Source organism: Geotrypetes seraphini, chromosome 2 (genome assembly GCF_902459505.1).
Source record: "Geotrypetes seraphini chromosome 2, aGeoSer1.1, whole genome shotgun sequence".
NCBI lineage: Eukaryota > Metazoa > Chordata > Amphibia > Gymnophiona > Dermophiidae > Geotrypetes > Geotrypetes seraphini.
The window spans coordinates 81992361-82011574 of NC_047085.1; the positions used below are offsets into that span (position 1 = coordinate 81992361).

The window sequence follows — 19214 nt, forward strand, 5'->3', positions numbered from 1 at the left end:
TACACTATGAAAAAAATATTTTCTCCTCTTTGTTTGAATGGGCCACTGCATAATTTCATAGAGTGTCATCGTCTTTGTAGTTTTTGAAAGAGTAAACAATTGATTTACATTTAATGGTTCCACTCCATTCAGGATCCTATAGACCTCAATCTCTCCTTAGCCATCTCTTCTCCAAAGTGAAGAGCCCTAACCTCTATAGCATTCTTCATATCGGAGTCCTTCCATCACCTTGATCATTTTAGTCACCCTTCTCTATACCTTTTCCAGTTCCACTATATCTTTCTGAAATATGGCAACCAAATCTGCATGCAATACTCAAGGTGTGGTCTCAGCATAGAATGATACAGAGGAATTATGATATTATTTGTTGATTTTTTTGGCTGCCACTGCCACTACACACTGAGCAGAAGATAACATATCATCCACGATGACTGCTAAAATCCTTTTCTTTGATGGTAAATCCTAACATGTATCCTAGCATCATGTAGATGTAATTTGGGTTTGTCTTCCCAATATGCAACACCAGTGGCGTGTGATCAGGACTTTCAGGGGATCTGTCTCACCCCCTAAAGACCCTGAGGGCACTGCTCTGAATTTGATTGGTTGAGCAGGCAACAAGCAAATGCTGCTCATCCAATCAAATTCAGATCAGTACTGTCAGGGCCTTCAGGGGGATTGAAGAATCCCCAATCCAAGAGCCCTGCTTTTTTTTTTTGTTTTACGTTTTGTTTGATGCTGTTTGACTGGCTGAGCAGTCTGCCTACTCAACAAATCAAATTGTATCATGCAAAAAATAAACAAACAAACAAAAAAAGCAGAGCTTTAAAGCTGAGGATTCCCTGAAGTCCCTCACTGCATGCCACTGTGCATCACTTCGTCTTGGCCACATTCAATTTCCTTTGCCATTTGGATGCCCAGTCTTCCAGCCTCCCAAGGTCTTTTTGCAAATTCACACAAACTACATTTAGGGGTCCTTTTACTAAGGTGCGTTAGCCGTTGGTTTGGTTTTTTTAAATATCTTTATTCATTTTGAAGCCATAAATAAGTGTAACATATTATACAATCATATTAAACGATAAAAGCACTTAAATTCAATCAAAATTGTAATCTATGACAAATAGATATATCACCCCCCCATTCTCATATTCAAAAATTGCACTCAAATTAAAGAATTAAAAATATTTTCCAACCACACCTCCCAGCCACCCACCCTGGACGTGCATGATCAAAGGGCAAAATCAACAATCACTCTTTGCAAAAATTTTGTCAATTGCTCCCAAATCTTCAGAAACTTTTTATAATGTCCCTGTTGTATAGCCATAATACATTCCATTTTAAAGACGTGACACAGAGACTCCCACCAAAAGGTGGGATCCCAGTTTTTCCAATTCCTTAAAATAAGCTTATGGCAACCCCTGTCATAATAAAGAGAAGTTTGTTATTGTGAGATGATATTTGGCTTTTAGCTCTCATCAAAGTGCCAAATAGCACAGTGTCGTATGTTAGTGCCACTGGATTTTCCATTACTTTGTTCACCTGATCCCAAATGGATCTCCAAAATTGAAGTATCAAGGGACAATAATATAATAAATGATCTAATGTCCCAGGTTCAAGATGATAGTGCTAACATCTATTAGACTTGGAACTATCTAATTTCTGTAATCTAACCGGAGTTCAAAATGCTCTATGTAACAAAAAAAAAACACAAATGTTTGTCTCATAGATGCAGACACCATACATCTCATCCTCCAAGTCCAGATTCGTGGCCATTGAGAAGCAGTAATCTGATTCTTTATCTCAATGCTCCAAATGTCACGAAGACCAGTTTTTGGTTTCTTATTCAAAAATCCAGATATTAATTTATACAACTAAGCGGCCTGGTGACCCAGGAAATCCATCTGGAAGCACAGGAACAGCAAACTATACTGAGTTTTAAGATTTTTCCAATTAGGGAACCCCTCCTGAATGGCCTGCTTCAACTGCAACCACCTATAACTTTAAGATTTAGCAATACCAAATGTTTGTTGCAGCCATGAAAAATCAAGCAGCTTTCCGTCTGATACTACATCATCTAGAGCAGGGGTCTCAAAGTCCCTCCTTGAGGGCCGCAATCCAGTCGGGTTTTCAGGATTTCCCCAATGAATATCTATGTGCCTGCACTGCTTTCAATGCATATTCATTGGGGAAATCCTGAAAACCCGACTGGATTGCGGCCCTCAAGGAGGGACTTTGAGATTCCTGATCTAGAGTATGTATGCCTGCCTTAATCCAATGCTTCCAGATGACCTTAAACCCACCAATTTGAATCTTGGAGTTCAACCAAAGGGACTGACAAGTGGATTTATGAATTGAAATAGCTGTTAAATTATTAATAAATTTTAATGTTTCCCAAGTGTCCAATAAAATTTTATTGTCATTATACAACCTAGGTAGCTTGATACTCAAAACGTGACACAATCTCAATGGAGACAGGAGTTGCCGTTCCAACCATAACCAGTCTGGAAGATTTTCCATGAGCTCCGGGAGAATCCAATGCATACCCTGACGCATTATATAGGCTTGATGGTACCTATAAAAATTTAGAAAATTTACCCCACCCTCCACAATTGGCTTTTGTAAAGATACTAAGGCAATTCTTGCTGCTTTCCCCAGCCAAATAAATTTTGTGAGAATACTATTTAATGTAAAAGGACCTATGAAAAAACACTGATAACATACCCATTTGGTAACAAACCACAGGCAAAATCATCATCTTAACTGTTTGGACTCTCCCCCACCAAGACAAATGTAAGAGGTTCCATTGTTCACACATTTCCGTGACCTTTAGCAATAAAGACTTTTCATTTACTTTCATCATTTCTTCCAATGTTTTATAAATCCAAATTCCTAAGTATTATATACCCTCTTCCTTCCAAAGAAAGGGGAATGAATCAAACAATCCTTTTTGACAATGTACATTAAGTAGAAGAATCTGATTTACTCCAATTTATTTTATATCCTGAAAATTTTCCAAATATTTCAATCAAATCTAGTAAATGTGGAATGGTTGTTTCTGGATTCCTTAAATGAAGCAATATGTCATCTGCATAAGCAGAGATCTTGTATTCCCGATCTGCGGTAAGGAATACCCTGGTTCTCCTTTGCCTGTTGTATAGCCAATAACAAGGGTTCCAAAACAATATCAAACAGCAAATGAGATAACAGACATCCTTGTCTAACTCCCCTCTCCAGACAGAAACGTTCCGAAAAAGTATTATTTATATATAATCTGGCAGAAGGGGAACTATGAAAGTTTTGAATCATTTGTATAAATCCTGAACCAATACCAAACCAATCCAATCCAATTGATACATAAAGGTCCATTCTACCTGATCAAAGGCCTTCTCTGCATCCAAGGATACAGAGAAGGCTGGATCATCCATGGTTTTTGTTAAATTTAACATATGAAAAGCCAGCCTGGTGTTATTTGAAGAATGTCTTTGAGCAACAAACCCCGTTTGGTGCATACCAATAATATAAGGGAGAGCCTTGGCCAAGCGCAAAGCCAAAAACTTAGCCAAAAGTTTGCCATCTACATTTATCAAAGAAATAGGCCTGTAATTTGAAACTAACATAAGGATCTTAACGATTCTGCCATAGTACCTGTAATGCAATCTTTAGTCAGTTGAACCTGATATAAATTTAATAGATGAGGTAATAGGGTACTTTGAAATGATTTGTAAGACTCTACAGTGAAACCATCACCACCTGGAGCAGATCCAACTCTAAGGGACTTCAATGCTGCTTGTAATTCTTTCATTGATACAGGCGCATCGAGTTCCTTTTATATGCTCAGGAATTTTAGGCCCCTTAATTAACTCCAAAAACTTTAAATCCTCAAATTCTGTATTTGAATAAAGCTTGGAAGAATACAAAGTTTTATAATATTTCAAAAATTGTTTTAAGATAATTCCAATTTGAGAATGAGTTTCCGCATTCTCATCTGTGATAGCCACAATTTTTACTTTCCTTCTTTTAGCTTTAAGTTAATTAGCTAATACTCTCCCCGCTTTATTCGAGTTTCCATAATACAGAGCCTGCTGAGAGAACAACTCTTTCCTAGCCATTTGAGAGGAAATCTCATTGTATTTATATTTAACTTTTAAGAGGGCCTGCAAAGTATTTTGTTCCCATTTCAAGGCCAATTGTGACTCCAAGTCTTTAATATTTTGCTCCAAATTTGAAAATTCTTTATTGAGTTGTTTCCTGACGTGTGCCGAATATGAGATTATTTGCCCTTTCGTAGTAGCTTTAAAAGAATCCCATAAGGTTTCTAAAGAGATATTATCTGAAACATTGAGTTGAAAATATTCAGTAATTTTTGATTGAAATTTCTCAATAAAGTTGGAATCTACAAACAATGTATTATTGAATCTCCAGACAGGTTTTAAGTTTTTATTAAGATTTTATATACCGCCTATCAAGGTTATCTAAGTGGTTTTTACAATCAGGTACACAAGCATTTTCCCTATCTGTCCCGGTGGGCTCACAATCTATCTAAAGTACCTGGGGCTATGGAGGATTAAGTGACTTGCCCAGGGTCACAAGGAGCAGCGCGGGGTTTGAACCCACAACCTCAGGGTGCTGAGGCTGTAGATCCAACCACTGCACCACACATTCCTCCTACTCCAGGTCTACTGTAATTTTGTTCATCCATTTTCAGTTCAATCCAAATTCCACCATGACCTGACAAAATGATTGGATCTATGGCAGTCTTTGTAACCTGCTGCATTAAGGGCTCCTTTTACAAAGCTGCATTAGAGGCTTTAGCGCATGTGACTTTTCATCATGTGCTAACCCCCGCGCTAGCTGGAAAACTACTGCCTGCTCAAGAGGAGGCGGTAGTGACTAGCGCGGCTGGCAGTTTAGCGCGTGCTATTACACGCATTAAACCGCTAACGCGCCTCCGTAAAATGAGTCCTAAATGATCTGATACAAATATATAATCTATTCTGAAAAATGAAAATTCCTGCTCATTAAAATGAAGAATCCACCGTATATCCTTTAAACCACAGGATTGTACCACATTATCTAGCCCTAATGATTTTAGTATTTTACTAGGTTTTTTAAATCCAATATCAGATCCATAACTGCATTGAAGTCCCCCGCCACCACTAAATTAGAAGCAGCCAGTGGCAGAATCAACTGTTAAAGAGTTAAAAAAATATATTTTGATTTGAATTAGATGCGTAGACATTAACAAGCCTCAGAATATCTTTCCCCAAGCTCATATCCACCAGAACCCATCTCCCTGTGGGATCCGCAGAAATCAATTTGAAAGTAGCTGAACATTATAGTTTATGGATGCATTAGCGGTTAGCGCACGCTAAAACGGCTAACGTGCCTTAGTAAAAGGACCCCATAATTTCACAACTTTGAACAGTTTTGTGCCATTTGATAACTGATCACCTCACTTATCATCCCCATTTCTAAATCATTTATAAATATGTTAACAAAATTTATAAATATGTTAACAAAGCACTAGTCCCAGTACTGATCCTTGTGGCACTCCAGAATTGTCCATTTAGGGCTCCTTTTACAAAGGCGCGCTAGCGGGTTTAACGCAGGCGACTTTTCATCACGCGCTAACCCCCATGCTGGCCAAAAACTACCGCCTGCTCAAGAGGAGACGGTAGCGGCTAGCGTGTCCGGCAGTTTAGCGCGCGCTATTATGCGCGTTAAACCACCAGTGTGCCTTTGTAAAAGGAGCCCTTAATCTTACTTTCTGTTTTCTATCTTTTAACCAGTTGAAGTCCACAATGGAACATTGCTTCACATTGTTAATTTTCTCAGGAGTCTTTCATGAGGGATTTTGTCAAACACTTTCTGAAATCTAGATATATTACATCAGTCAGATCCTCTTTATCCATATGTTTATTCATGCCTTCAAAGAAATTAAGCAAATACTTAAGGCAAAGCTTCCCTTAGCTGAATCCATGTTGAGTCTGTCCCATTAAACTAGGTTTGTTTATGTTTTCAGTAATATTGTACTTTATAATAATTTCTGCCATTTTGCCCAGTATTGACATCAAGCATACTAGTCTGTAATTTCCCAGATCATTCCTGGTACTGCAAGCTGACTGTTCAGAAAAAAAATAACAAAAAAACAGATTCAATTGACTGCATATGTCCCGGTACTCTCCTGATCTTCCTTTGTGGTTTTCATCTGAACATAGAAGTTATAATGGAAGCTTTCAACTAGATAGCCAAATGGCTAGTGTAGTGAATTATGAAAGGGAAGCCAGGGTTTAAATCCCACTGTTCCCACCAACAGTTTTTATGACCGTGGGCGATTCATCTTCTATTGCCATAGATAAAAATTAGATTATGAACCCACCTGTGCACTTGCATATATAACTTGGTGAGAATACTAAAAGGAAGTCTTAAGACAATCCAGTAACACAAGACCTTTGAAATCAAAGGAATAAAATATTTTGACTCCCACCAGACAGGACTCAACAAAGACCTTGGTTTTCTATTGCATTACTTTATATTTTACTGCTTTGTTACCTTCTTATCACCTATCCATATCTCTGTCTCTCTTTGGTCTAGATTCCATATCTCAGCTCTCTTTGGCCTAGATTCACTAAGCCCACTGATCCTACCCGATCCGTGGGCGATCCGTGGCAGGCCGACTGATTCTCAACACACCCTCATGCAAATGGGGGCAATCGGAGGCACACCCCCACCGACCACACAGATTGCTACAGAGCGATCCTGACGCATGTGCAGACCATCTTCTTTGCCTGTAGATGGTCTGCACATGCTTACAGAGCTGGAAACATTTTTATTTTTTTTACTTTTACTTTGCGAGCCCATGGTTTTAACCCACTTTAAACCTGCGGGTTAAAACCACGGGCTCGCACTGAGGGGAAGGGGAAGTAGAAGAGTCGGGGCAGAGAGCGGTGCGGCAGAGAGCAGGAGAATCAGGGCAGAGAGTAGGGCAGCAGAGAGCAGGAGATGCAGTTTATTGAAGTTGGCAGAGAACAGGAGAGTCAGGGCAGAGAGCAGGGCAGTCGGAAAGGACGTGAGCGACTGGTCCCCAGCAGTTGCTTCTTTGTTGATTGGCCAGCCCAGTTGGGGTTCCTGATTTTGGTTAGTGAATTGCTGCCTTCCTACTTTGCATGCCAATTCCCCTCATTTGCATGCGTGGATCGGATTAGATCGGAGGATGATCGGCACAGAGGTTAGTGAATTGGGTCGGAGGAAAATCGGGTTGGTACACGATCGCAAACACGATCGGTGGGCTTAGTGAATCTAGCCCTTTGTGTTTTGCCTTGTCCATCCCTCCCTTCTCCTGTGAGACTATCATTGGAATGCTGTTATAGTATGTTTCACTTATATATACTGGTATTTGTCAACATTTGCTTATTCCTTATCTGAAGAAGATGGGTTACCTTCGAAAGCTAACCAAACAGTTCATTTAGTCCAATAAAAAAGAAATCACCTTTATTCCTTCTGTTTTATATTATCTTAAAAGATGGACTAACACGGCTACCACACTATTTCGCTTAGACCAAACGTAATTCACCTTCTGCTTGGATTTTGAAAAAGCAAGTAAATAATTTTAAAAATCCCAAGAACAAACTACATAATAGCAGTTTGTAAGGATTTTTAAACTTTAACATTCCATGTATACAAAATTTGTGGGAAAACCCCCACATAGGGCCAGTTTACTAAAGTGAATTAAATTTTTGCCCTCACCATATTGAAACTGCCTGGGCCAATCAAGCCTTAGGCTTAGTGGGGATGGGCGGACCCGCTATGCCTAAGGCCTGATTGGTCTAGGCTTTTAGAGCCTGGGCCAATCAGGCCTTAGGCTTAGCGGGGATGGGCCTGGAAGGGGCGGGCCTGCCTCATTTCGACGAGGCGGGCCTGCCGGCTGGACGGCAGCAAGACCCATCTGGCCGGCCAACAATTTAGAGGTTAGTTGGGGGGGAGGTTAGTTGGGGAGGAGGTAGCGCGGTGGGGGGGGGTTAGCGTGGGAGGTCCGGAGGAGGTGCGGCTTTCTGGTAGGAGGGGTTGGGCACCCTCCTGCTGGCGATCGGGAGTGTCGGGGGGTGGCCTTCCAGCAGGAGGGGTTCGGCACCCTCCTGCCAGCGATCAGACAGGCGGCCGCTATACTTATCGCAGCAGGGAGATCCCTTGCTGCAATAAGTGTAGCAGCCGTGTCTACTTTAACCCGATTCTCCAACCGACGTCTGTAACATGGACGCCGGTTACAGAATTGGGGTTAGAGTAGGACCGATTCTATAGAGGACGCCCCTCCTGGGAATCCTATATAGAATCAGGGCCTAAGTGTCTGCCCTGTAAAGGTAATGCAAAGCATATGATGAACTTCAGCCCTCCCCTCCCTACTCCCCCCATCATTTACCACAGGGTTTTCCTTGTACTACTCCTTGTTTTGGACTTAAGGTGTGTTAAGTGCAAAAACTTACTGCACTGTAGTAAACATCCCCTTTAAGGAGTGAGGCCTCCATGCTCTAAACTCACCTTGTCTTCAACGATCAATGCTAAACCAGATTTTACTGGTTCAGCATCAAAGTATTTTACCTACCAATGCACATAATGCTTCATAGCATCCTCTGACTCTGCTATGTGAATGCTCATTTAGAAATGTGGAATCAATCCTGCTAAATATTTTCCAAAAAGAAATTTTCAACATGAGCATTCTGACCAAGTATTTCTATGTTCCAACTAATCTGAAATCTAGTTTACTATTCTACTGTATTTAGTTTAACTTTTGTATTAATGTATTATGTACATCTTGGAGAACAATTATTAGTATATACAAGTATGTGCTTCTTACCTTGACTTAACTTAAAAAGACCAACTGATATGATCAAGATTAAGGCCAACACTTTTGCATATGTGAAAAGATCCTGTACTCTTGTTCCCCACTTCACATGGACACAGTTTATGAAAGTTAAGGTACCTACAAAAGTCAATATGAACAGAAGAGAATATGAATTCATTAACTTGGTTTGGTAAAAAAATAAAATAAAATTGTAAGTAAAGCGAAAGAGTAAAATATTATTTTTTAAAGTTTCTAAACAATGATGTATCAAATAACTTTAAGTTATCCCCCGGCAGCATTGATAATCAGCATTTTAATGCCGGCCATGACAATATCAGTTCATTCACAATATTCAGTGTTGCTCTATATCAGTGGTCTCAAACTCAAACCCTTTGCAGGGCTGCATTTTGGATTTGTAGATACTTGGAGGGCCTCAGAAAAAATAGTTAATGTCTTATTAAAGAAATGGCAATTTTGCATGAGGTAAAACTCTTTATAGTTTATAAATCTTTCCTTTTGGCTAAGTCTTAATAATCATATTGTCATTTATAGCTAAAGAGACTTATGATCAAGAAACTCTTTTATTTTACTTTTGTGATTATGATAAACATATCGAGGGCCTCAAAATAGTACCTGGCGGGCCGCATGTGGCCCCCGGGCCGCAAGTTTGAGACCACTGCTCTATATGTATGAAAGGCTGCTGAAAAGTTCTCAGCCCAACCAAGAAGAGAATGATGTAAAGCCTTGAAACTTACAAGTTATTCCACAATTTTATTGACACTTTTGTTTCACTTCATATCCTGCCCAGCAGCTGCCTTCTTCAAAATGGTGATACCTAGCGATAGTCTTCCAGTGCTACTGCAAGGAGCCAGATTGTGTAGTCCATGGGACCTTTAAATTTGGCAGCAGTGGCATAGCCAGACAGTCAATTTGGTGTGCTCCTGAGCCAACAAGTAGGTGGAAGTGCAACCCTACCTCAACCTCAAAATAGAAATACTTGAACTAATGAGGATCCCCAAGCTCTGTCAGCTGAAGTCTTCTTCCAAAGGCAATCAGGACTCCCTTTTACTAAGTTTGGCAGGGAGCAGCAACATACCTAAACCACCAATGCCAGCACCCCATACACACTTAGTTGCTGCCTTATGGATGCTACTGCAAACTGCAGAGCTTGATAGAAGGGATCTCTAGTCATCTTTGGAGGAGGACCTCAGCTGGCGATGCTTCAGGATCTTAACCAACTACAGCAAGGGTCGGGGCTGAACAAAATACAAAGGTATCCGCTATGCACATTTCCCAAAGCTAACATTCCATTTAAAACAGGGGTCTCAAAGTCCCACCTTGAGGGCCGCAATCCAGTCGGGTTTTCAGGATTTCCCCAATGAATATGCATGAGATCTATGTGCATGCACTGCTTTCAATGCATATTCATTGAGGAAATCCTGAAAACCCGACTGGATTGCGGCCCTCAAGGAGGGACTTTGAGATCCCTGATTTAAAACATTCAAAATAAAAATGCTTTTTTCTGCCTTTAGTGCCTAATTGGTGAGACAGGGAGTAGGGTTACCAGACATCCGGATTTACCCAGGCATCCGGATGACTTTTCAAAACCTGACACTTTGTCCGGGTTTTGAAAAGCTGATAAGCGGAGCCAATTCTGGAGCACATCTGCACATGCGTGGATGCGGTGACATCACATGCATGCGCACATGCGTGCACTATCATCACGTCACATCTGTGCATGCACAGATGCATTCCAGACATGGCCCGAAGAGGAGGTTTACGTGGAGTAGGGGCGGGGCCAGGGCGGAACACAGCGGGGCCACACATCCTCTTTTACCAGATGCAAAATCTGGTATCCCCAGGGGGGAGGAAACAGTGAGTGAGCACTTTAGGAGAAGGAAAGGGAATGAGAGACTAAGTGCTGGGGGTAGAGAAGGGAAGTAATCAGAATATGGGGGAGAGGGGAAATAAGAGTAGGGTGAGAAGGGAAGGGAGAGAAAGAGTGATCGCTGGAAGGAGAAGAGATAGTGTGTTAGCACCTGCAAAAATACCTTTTATACTAGTGCAGCTTCCAAGATTACTTGAATTTGTCTGCAGGGTCTATTTTTAATTGTTAATGTACATATTCACTGTAATCACTAGCAAAAAGGATATAGCTATAGATATAGTTATAGATTTAAAAAAGTTAAGTTTTTTAAAATACTGCTACCGTAATTCTTCTTTGTTGTTGTTTGCAATGACAACCTGAGACAACTATGAGAACTAAGGAACTACTTCTCGGAATCCGACTTCACTGTGCTCTTGTCCTCTCCCGCATGGACTACTTCAACGCGTTGTTCAACGGTCTCAAAGCAAAGAATGTACAGCGTCTCCAACGTGTGCGAAATGCAGCAATCACACGTCTAAAGATTTTAGCAATGCAGTAAAATGGTCACACCCATGACCCTGTCTCTCAGGCTCTATCATCTGCCCACTGGCTATCCATAGCCAAATGCTGCATCTTTAAAGGCTTGAAGCTAGCGTTCAAATCCTTGCGCAACACAGCAGCAAACTACTTAGCAACTAAGCTACCTCTATACATGCCAAACAGACCACTCCGCTCCCAGGAGGAAACACGCCTCCTTTCTTCCACAAAATGCCACACGACGATCCTACTCCCAGTTCTTCCCAATCTACTGGAATCAACTACCCCCACAGACCAGATCCCTCAAAGGACCCCTGAACTTTAGGAAAGCAATAAAAACTTACCTCTTCACCTAATCCCCAGCCTATTGCGATATGAGTGACTATGAAGGAAGGAATATGTATTGGGACTAGATCCTCTGTATAAATCAAACTAGGATGAACATATGCTTTTGTAAAAATAACAACTGTAATCTGTCTTGAATGTATTGTATGTATGTTAACCTGTAACCTTTTCTGAGCTCATTGGGGAGAATGGGATAGAAAATGAAATAAACCAAATAAATAATTAATTAAAAGGGATTTCATCAACACTTTCCTAATTCCAGGAGGGAGATTTTATCTGGCAACCTCATCTGATTCATTAATGGGCTTTGGAAGACCTTTCTGGACTAGCACATAACCGATTTCTTTTTAGATCCGCAATTCACCAAGTTGCTAGGACTCGAGAACGAGTCGATGGCACCTAACAACAGAATCAAATACTTCAAAATGTCACATTAAGTTTGGCCTATAAGTTCAAAACCAGGACTGGTGAACACTCCTTGGGTAAAGTGGTAAATCTGATCTTTAGAAATATTGACAGCACAGACATATTAGATCTGTAGATCTAAATTCACGTTCTCTGGCTATCTTTTTTTTTTTTTAATCTTTATTTAGTTTTCAATGCTAACAGAAAGTGCAAAACAATATGGGGCTCATAATAAAAAAAAAATCAAACGTCTAAAAAGTGGCCTAACTGGGTACTTGGACGATCAAAAAGCCTGATCGTCCAAGTACCCATAATCAAAGCTGGTTTTAGATGTATCTAAAACCAGCTTAGGCCTTTCCGCTGCCTCTAAACGCACAGAGAAAAAAGAGGCATTTTTAGAGGCGGGGAAAGGGCGGGAGGTGGGCCGACCTAGACCTAGGCATACAACAGGTATAACCAAAGATTTTGACAGGTTGCCTAGTCGGCACTTATACGTTTTGACTTAGACCAAGTCAAAACAGGTATAAGTGCTGAAAAAGGGGCCGCTGAGCTGATCGCTGCAGCTCAGCGGCCCCAGCAACCTGCCTATTGCTGCAGGAGAGATGGCTCATCTCTCCTGCCGAGATGATGATTGCACACCCCCCTCCGAAACGCGGCACTTCGGGGCAGGGCGGGCAAAAGGGAACCCAAGCCCTCCTGTGCAACGGCACCCTCATCCCCCACCGCCCAATTCCGATGGGGCCAGGAGGGAGCCCAAGCCCTCCTGGCCCGGCGGCACCGTGACCCCCCACCCGCCCAACACGATCAGGGCCAGGAGGGAGCACAAGCCCTCCTAGCCCGGCGGCACCATGACCCCCCACCTGCCTGACACGATCGAGGCCAGGAGGGAGCCCAAGCCCTCCTGGCCTGGCGATCCCCAACCCCCCTCCCCCCCGCCGATTCTGATGGAGCCAGGAGGGAGCCCAAGCCCTCCTGGTCTGGTGACAGCCCCTGCCCCCCACCCCCACTAAAATACGAAAACTCCCCTGCCGACCCCACGACTCCCCCAACTCCCCTACCTTTAAATCATTGATCGGATGGACGGATGCCAAGCCGGCCCATATGCCTAAGGCCCCACCCACAGGAGGGGCCTAAGCCTACTGGGCCTATTCTGGTTGGCCCAGGCGTCTCAGGCCCCGCCTGTGGGTGGGATTTGTGCTGCCTGGGCCAATCAGGCCCTAAGGCCAGCCATTCAACAGATGGCTGGCCTGACGGACGGACGGGCTTGGCACCCGTCCGTCTGACCAATGATATAAAGGTAGGGGGGTTGGGGAGGTTGTGGGTTCGGTGGGGGAGATTCGTATTTTAGTGGGGGTTGGGGTTAGGGGGTGTCACTGGGCCAAGAATGCTTGGGCTCCCTCCTGGCCCTGATCATGTCGGGCGGGGGGGTCGCAGTGCCGTCAGGCCAGGAGGGCTTAGGCTCCCTCTTGGCCCCGATCATGTTGGGTGGGTGGGGGGGGGTCGCAGTGCTGCCGGGCCAGGAGGGCTTGGGCTCCCTCCTGGCCTCATCGGAATCGGCCGGTGGAAGGGTGAGAGTGCCGCCGGGCAAGAGGACTTGGCCTCCCTCCTGCCCTGATGTCAGCGGGGGTGGGGGGTGTCGCAGTTCGCCAGGGCAGGAGGGCTTGGGTTCCCTCCTGCCCTGATCATGTCGGGGGGTTCGGGGGTGCTGCAGGGCAGGAGGGCTTGGGCTCCCTCCTTCCTGGATCGTTGGGGGGGGGGAGGGGAATCTGTAACTGGTGTTGTTTTTGACAGACACAGGTTACAGAATCCAGCTTTTAGGAAAGGGACTGGCTCTTCCTTTGCCTAAAAACTCTTGTTTTGGGCGTTTGGGAGTTAGGCTTTTTTTAGGTTGTTATATGGTGTTAGTGTAGACGTAGTGGTGGTCTGGGCGTATTCATGCATATTCACTGGGAAAATCCTGAACACCTGACTGGGTTGTGGACCTCAAGGACCGACATTGAACACCCCTGGTCTATGGGAAGACTTTATCCATATTTTACATATGTGACCAAGCTGCCACTATACAGTTTTTTGTGACTCTTTGTTTTTCCCTCTATTTTTACCATGGACCCCTGACGAAGGTTTGTCCGAAACACGGACTGTGTCGGGTCCCCTGATTGGTAAAAGGGTTTGCATATATATCTTTTTGTCACAAATAAATCTTGCCTACGTCTTGTACAGATCTGCAGTTTTGTCTTGTTTGCTCCCGGTTGTTTTTGACTGCAGTTTAGGTTGGAACTTTTCTTTTTGTTTTATTGGTCTGGGCGTTTAAACAGCTGAACATAGAGGCAGGCCATTATCAAAAATAACCTCCTTTTGGACATTTTTTTTGATAATGGACATTTTCCCTGCTTCTACTTTCAATGTTTAAGGCCTTAGGCCAAAAGGGGACTTAGACATTTTTTTTTTATTATGCCCCTCCACTCATACAAATAATAATCAAATAAGCACTTCTAATCAACTAGTATCTATACAAAAATAAAACTCCCTCCCCCATCCAACATTATCATCATGGAATAATACCAAATAAAAGATATACCCCCCTCCCACACCCCCTCTCTCCCCTGGATATGTGGGTGCTAAAACAATGGAAAATAAAGATAAAGATAAAGGACAGCTATAACGAATCCACAAAAGACGTCTGGCTATCTTAATGGTAAACATGAGTATGACATAGCAGAACACTTGTCAGTTTACTGGGGGGTTCTCCTCACCCAGACTCCCACTCACAGCGGTAACAGGAACACTTTGAACACGGTGCGCTGAAGTCCAGGCAGGATTGTTGATGCACCAATGTCCCGTGCGCTTTCGTTACGGAATTGGCAGAATGTTAAGGGGACCGAGCTGGTTACAGTAGACAGTTAAGAGCATAAGAATTGCCGCTGCTGGGTCAGACCTGTGGTCCATCGTGCCCAGCAGTCCGCTCCCGCGGTGGCCCCTAGATCAAAGACCAGTGCCCTAACAGAGACCAACCCTACCTGCGTATGTTCCAGTTCAGCAGGAACTCGTCTAACTATGTCTTGAATCCCTGGAGGATGTTTTCCCCTTAGACAGCCTCCAGAAGAGCATTCCAGTTTTCCACAACTCTTGGAGAGGGTGAACAACCTGTCTTTATCTACTAAGTCTATTCCCTTCATTATCTTGAATGTTTCAATCATGTCCCCTCTCAGTCTTCTCTTTTCAGTCAGTGCTGCTGTTCCTTTAGCTCAGGAGTACATTCCCTAAGGTGGAGCCCAAAATTTGCTTGTTCAGATCCCATGGTCTTCAACTGGGCAATCAGACACAGTTTTCCAGAGGGCTAATATCAAAATGAAGCCAATGCAAGCAGAAAAATGCAGTTGTTTGGAAGATGGACTATTTAAAGGTTTAACAGGGGTTGCTGTGCCAGCTCTTTGGGGGTCTAAATATATGCAGCAGTCTTTTCGCAGAATCTGCAGCTTTTTTCTCGCCACAGTTATTTATAGAACAAATTATGGCTGCTATGTGATGTGCAATACATTTTTGCTGTGGATTAATTGTGTGAGCTATCATTTAACAGAATCTCCATGGAGCTCATTCTGAGGCATCAAGAAAATCATTTCACCTCATTAAGCCACAGCATATACATAACATTATGGGTTTTATAAATTTTGGCCTTGCAGACTGTTTAAGCTTTGACTGGACAACTCAATGACTAGCTAAGAGATAGCTATTTAGTGTAAAGCATCAGGAGGGATAGAAGATGATCCAGGGGAAGGGTCCAAAGTTAATAAGATAAGAAACAATATTCAGTCACTGTCTAGCAGTGGCGTAGCCAGACAGTCAATTTTGGTTGGGCCTGAGCCCAAAGTAGGCAGGCATCTTTCTTTCTTTGCCTCCCTTCCCATCCCCCAGCCCATCAGAAGCCTCTCTTTCCCTCTCTTCCCACACCCTCCCAGCCTGTGCAGTCTTCTCTTTCCCTTCCTTCTTACCTCCCCCCCCCCAGCCCATGCAGCATCTTCAGGTCATCAGCAGTGGCTCCTACACACTGCCGGCAGCTGACCCAGAAGCCTTCCCTCTGACGCAAAATACAAATTTCTGGTCAGCCGATGGCAGCACGGAGGAACTATTGCCAGCAGCCTGTGCCTACCGGGCAGGCAGACCCGAGTCCACACTGGGTGGGCCAGGATGTCCAGGCCCACTCCGTGGCTATGCCCCTGCTAGGGCTCTTTTACTAAGCAGCACTAAAAAGTGACCGGTACTATCCTCAGTGTAGGTCTTTCTCGCCTGCAGAGCCAATTTTAGCATGCAGTAAAATGGCCCTATTTTTCCTTTTTCCTTTTAATGGCCACATGTTAATTTCCACATTAGCGTGAGCCCTTACCAACACCTATTTTGTAGTCAGTAAGGGCTCACATGCTAAATACATACTAATTGGCTAGCATATGGCAATGTAGCTGTACTAACCAATTAGTGCAGAACAGGTCTACTCTCCATCCTCAGACATACTCTCATGATTATTTGTGCGATTAAAGATGGGGCAAGGCCAGCAGTCCATGGGGTGGGGGTGGGGGACTCAGGGAGGGATTTGGGAACCATGCATTTCCTCTCCCTCCTTCCCACATCATACCTTTGCTGGTGGGGATGCCAAAGAACCACCAGCCAAAGAAATACATTCCCAAAATGGCCTCCTTCCTCCATTTGCTGCCTTAAGACCGAGAAAGTCAGCGGGCTCAGTGCCTCCAGCTGTTGATACCGGCATTCCCCTAGCATGCTCAGTTCATGGAGTACAAGTCTCAGTGACTGGAGGCTTGCCGCTGACTTCTCTATTTCTGAGGTAATATGAGGAGGAAAGGGGCGACACAGGTAGTAGATTTCTTTGGTTGATGGGGCTTTAGCTACCACATCAGCCATTGATCATGCACTATAGCTTGGGTGGGTGGGTGAGTGTGATGGAAAGAGCTCAGTATCTTCCATTATCCTGGCCCCAGGTCCAACTCTCTCTTTCCCCTCTATCTCCAGGTCTAATTCTCTATCTTCCTTCTACACCCCATACTTGGACCCATCCACTGATTGTAACACCCCCCCTCCCCCACATATCCCTCCGGCACCCTTTACCTTTTCAAAGCTAGTCTTCAGCCTAGAGCCAGAGGCAGCCCTATTGATGAGCTGCCTGTGGCCTACACTAGCCCTTCCCTCTGACCTGACCTGTCTCCTTCTCAAAACAGGAAGTTACATCAGAAGGGAGCAAGCTAGGTCAAAAAGGCCTGGTGCAGGCTATAAACAGCCTTTCAATAGGGCTGCCACTGGCTGCAGGGCTGAAGATGGACTTTGAAAAGGTAAAGGGCGTTGAGGCAGGAGTGCATATTCTGGTTGGGTCCAGGAGGAAAGAAAAGGGAAAATGAGATGCCAGACCTTGCTGCAGGAAGAGAGGGGAAAAGGCAGGCAGAAGGGGTACATGTGATCAATTATTAATCATGATTAATAATTAACGTGTTAACCATGGCAGTAATTGTGATTAACATACTAAGAAATAAATTCTATAACTACCATGAGGCGTCTGAGTGCACCCCGTGGTAGGGCTTTTTAATTTGTGGTAAGCATGCATTAGTGTTCACCACAGCTTAATTAGAGGACCTCTTTATTTGTTTATTTTAGCTGTGGAAATTGAGGGCCTATGATATCCGGATAAATTTATCTGGACAATTTTAACATGCAATATTCAGCGATTCAAGATAACTGCGTATCTCACTAAACATATGGTTAAAGATGTCTAGATAATTTGACCTAGGCATTCTTAACATCAAATTCTCCATAGGATATTGGCCCCCCAATATTTTAAAATTTTTTCATATTAAGAATTTTCATTTTTGAATATTCAGAAATTGAAAATAAAACTGGTTGAAATACTTTTACAAAAATGCATTTTTCCTACAACATCTAATCATATTACACTTTTTAAGGGCCATGCCCTTTTTTCATAGATTTACTTACACATGCAGGCTGCTGCAATCAATCTGACTGCTCCATATGGTGGCTCACAGGATTGGAAAATTGGTTGCACAATGTAATTAGCAAAAGTTATTGCTATGACTGCCTGAGTGCTGGGTTCTATAATTAATAAAGAAGACCACAGTCTGATGAAGGCAATAAATTCACCAAAGGCTTCCAGTATATAGGCATAACTGGCACCTGATTTAGTGATGGACGCTCCTAGCTCTGCATAGCATAAAGCACCAAACATGGAAAAGATTCCTCCTATTGCCCAAATAAGCAAGGACAGTCCATAGGAAGCACTGTACATCAAAACCCCTTTGGGGGACACAAATATTCCAGAGCCAATCATGTTTCCCACTATTAAAGAAATGCCATTGAACAAAGTAATCTGTTTCTTCATTTGCATCTTGTCTTCACTGGTGTTGGAGGCTTTATGATTGTCCATTTTGTATTTTTCATTTTTCGTTGTAGGTTGCTTATTGCAGAATGGAGTCAAGAATCCTGACATCTTCAATTCTTCTCATTACCTAAACACAGACAGGAGAAGCAATATAAGACATGTAAAAATGAATTAAAATCATACAGAAATTACATAAAGAGGGTCATTTTATCATAGGGCCTCCAGGTTGAGATGGCAAGCAGGAGCTTATTATGGGTCTACTTTAAATAGACACATGAAGCAACATTTTACAAACAATGTCCAACTCAGAATATGTAAAAATATACAAAATGGGAACACTCTGAAGCAACAAAAGGTACTCCTACAAACCCAATACTACACTTAGGGCTCCTTTTACTAAGCCGCGTTAGGGCTTTAACACGCAGAATAGCGCTCGCTAAATTGCCCCGAGCGATAGACCTTAACGCCAGCATTGAGCTGGCATTAGTTCTAGCTGTGTAGCGAGGGTTTAGCGTGCGCTAAAATGCTGCGTGCGATAAAAACGCTAATGCAGCTTGGTAAAAGGAGCCCTTAATAAGGGGAAGGGTCTACTCTGTGTCTTATAAAGAGGCAATTATACTGCCTTATGTACCTTCAAGAAACTTGCGTTCCTCAGCTCAATCTGGATTGGTTGTTCCTACTGAGAAATGTTTGCATTATGAATCTATAAGGAAGAGTGTGGTCTCATGTGGTGGACCATCAGAGTGGAATAGACTGCCAGTGTACCTTTGGTAACAGATAGATTTATATTAATTTAGGAAAATATTGAAAAATATCTTTGCTGTCAAATG

The 19214-nt window shown here is 43.1% G+C and overlaps 1 protein-coding gene across 1 annotated transcript in view; it reads right to left on the reverse strand.

The window, feature by feature from the left end:
• Window positions 1-19214, reverse strand: part of SLC7A13 (solute carrier family 7 member 13) — an 81752-nt gene that overhangs the window by 48106 nt on the left and 14432 nt on the right. The window contains exons 2-3 of the mRNA XM_033933463.1: window positions 17982-18511; window positions 8849-8974 (exon numbers count right to left, since the gene is read on the reverse strand). Coding sequence (XP_033789354.1) covers window positions 8849-8974; window positions 17982-18492 — 637 coding nt within the window. The 5' untranslated portion in view covers window positions 18493-18511. The remainder of the gene's footprint in view (window positions 1-8848; window positions 8975-17981; window positions 18512-19214) is intronic.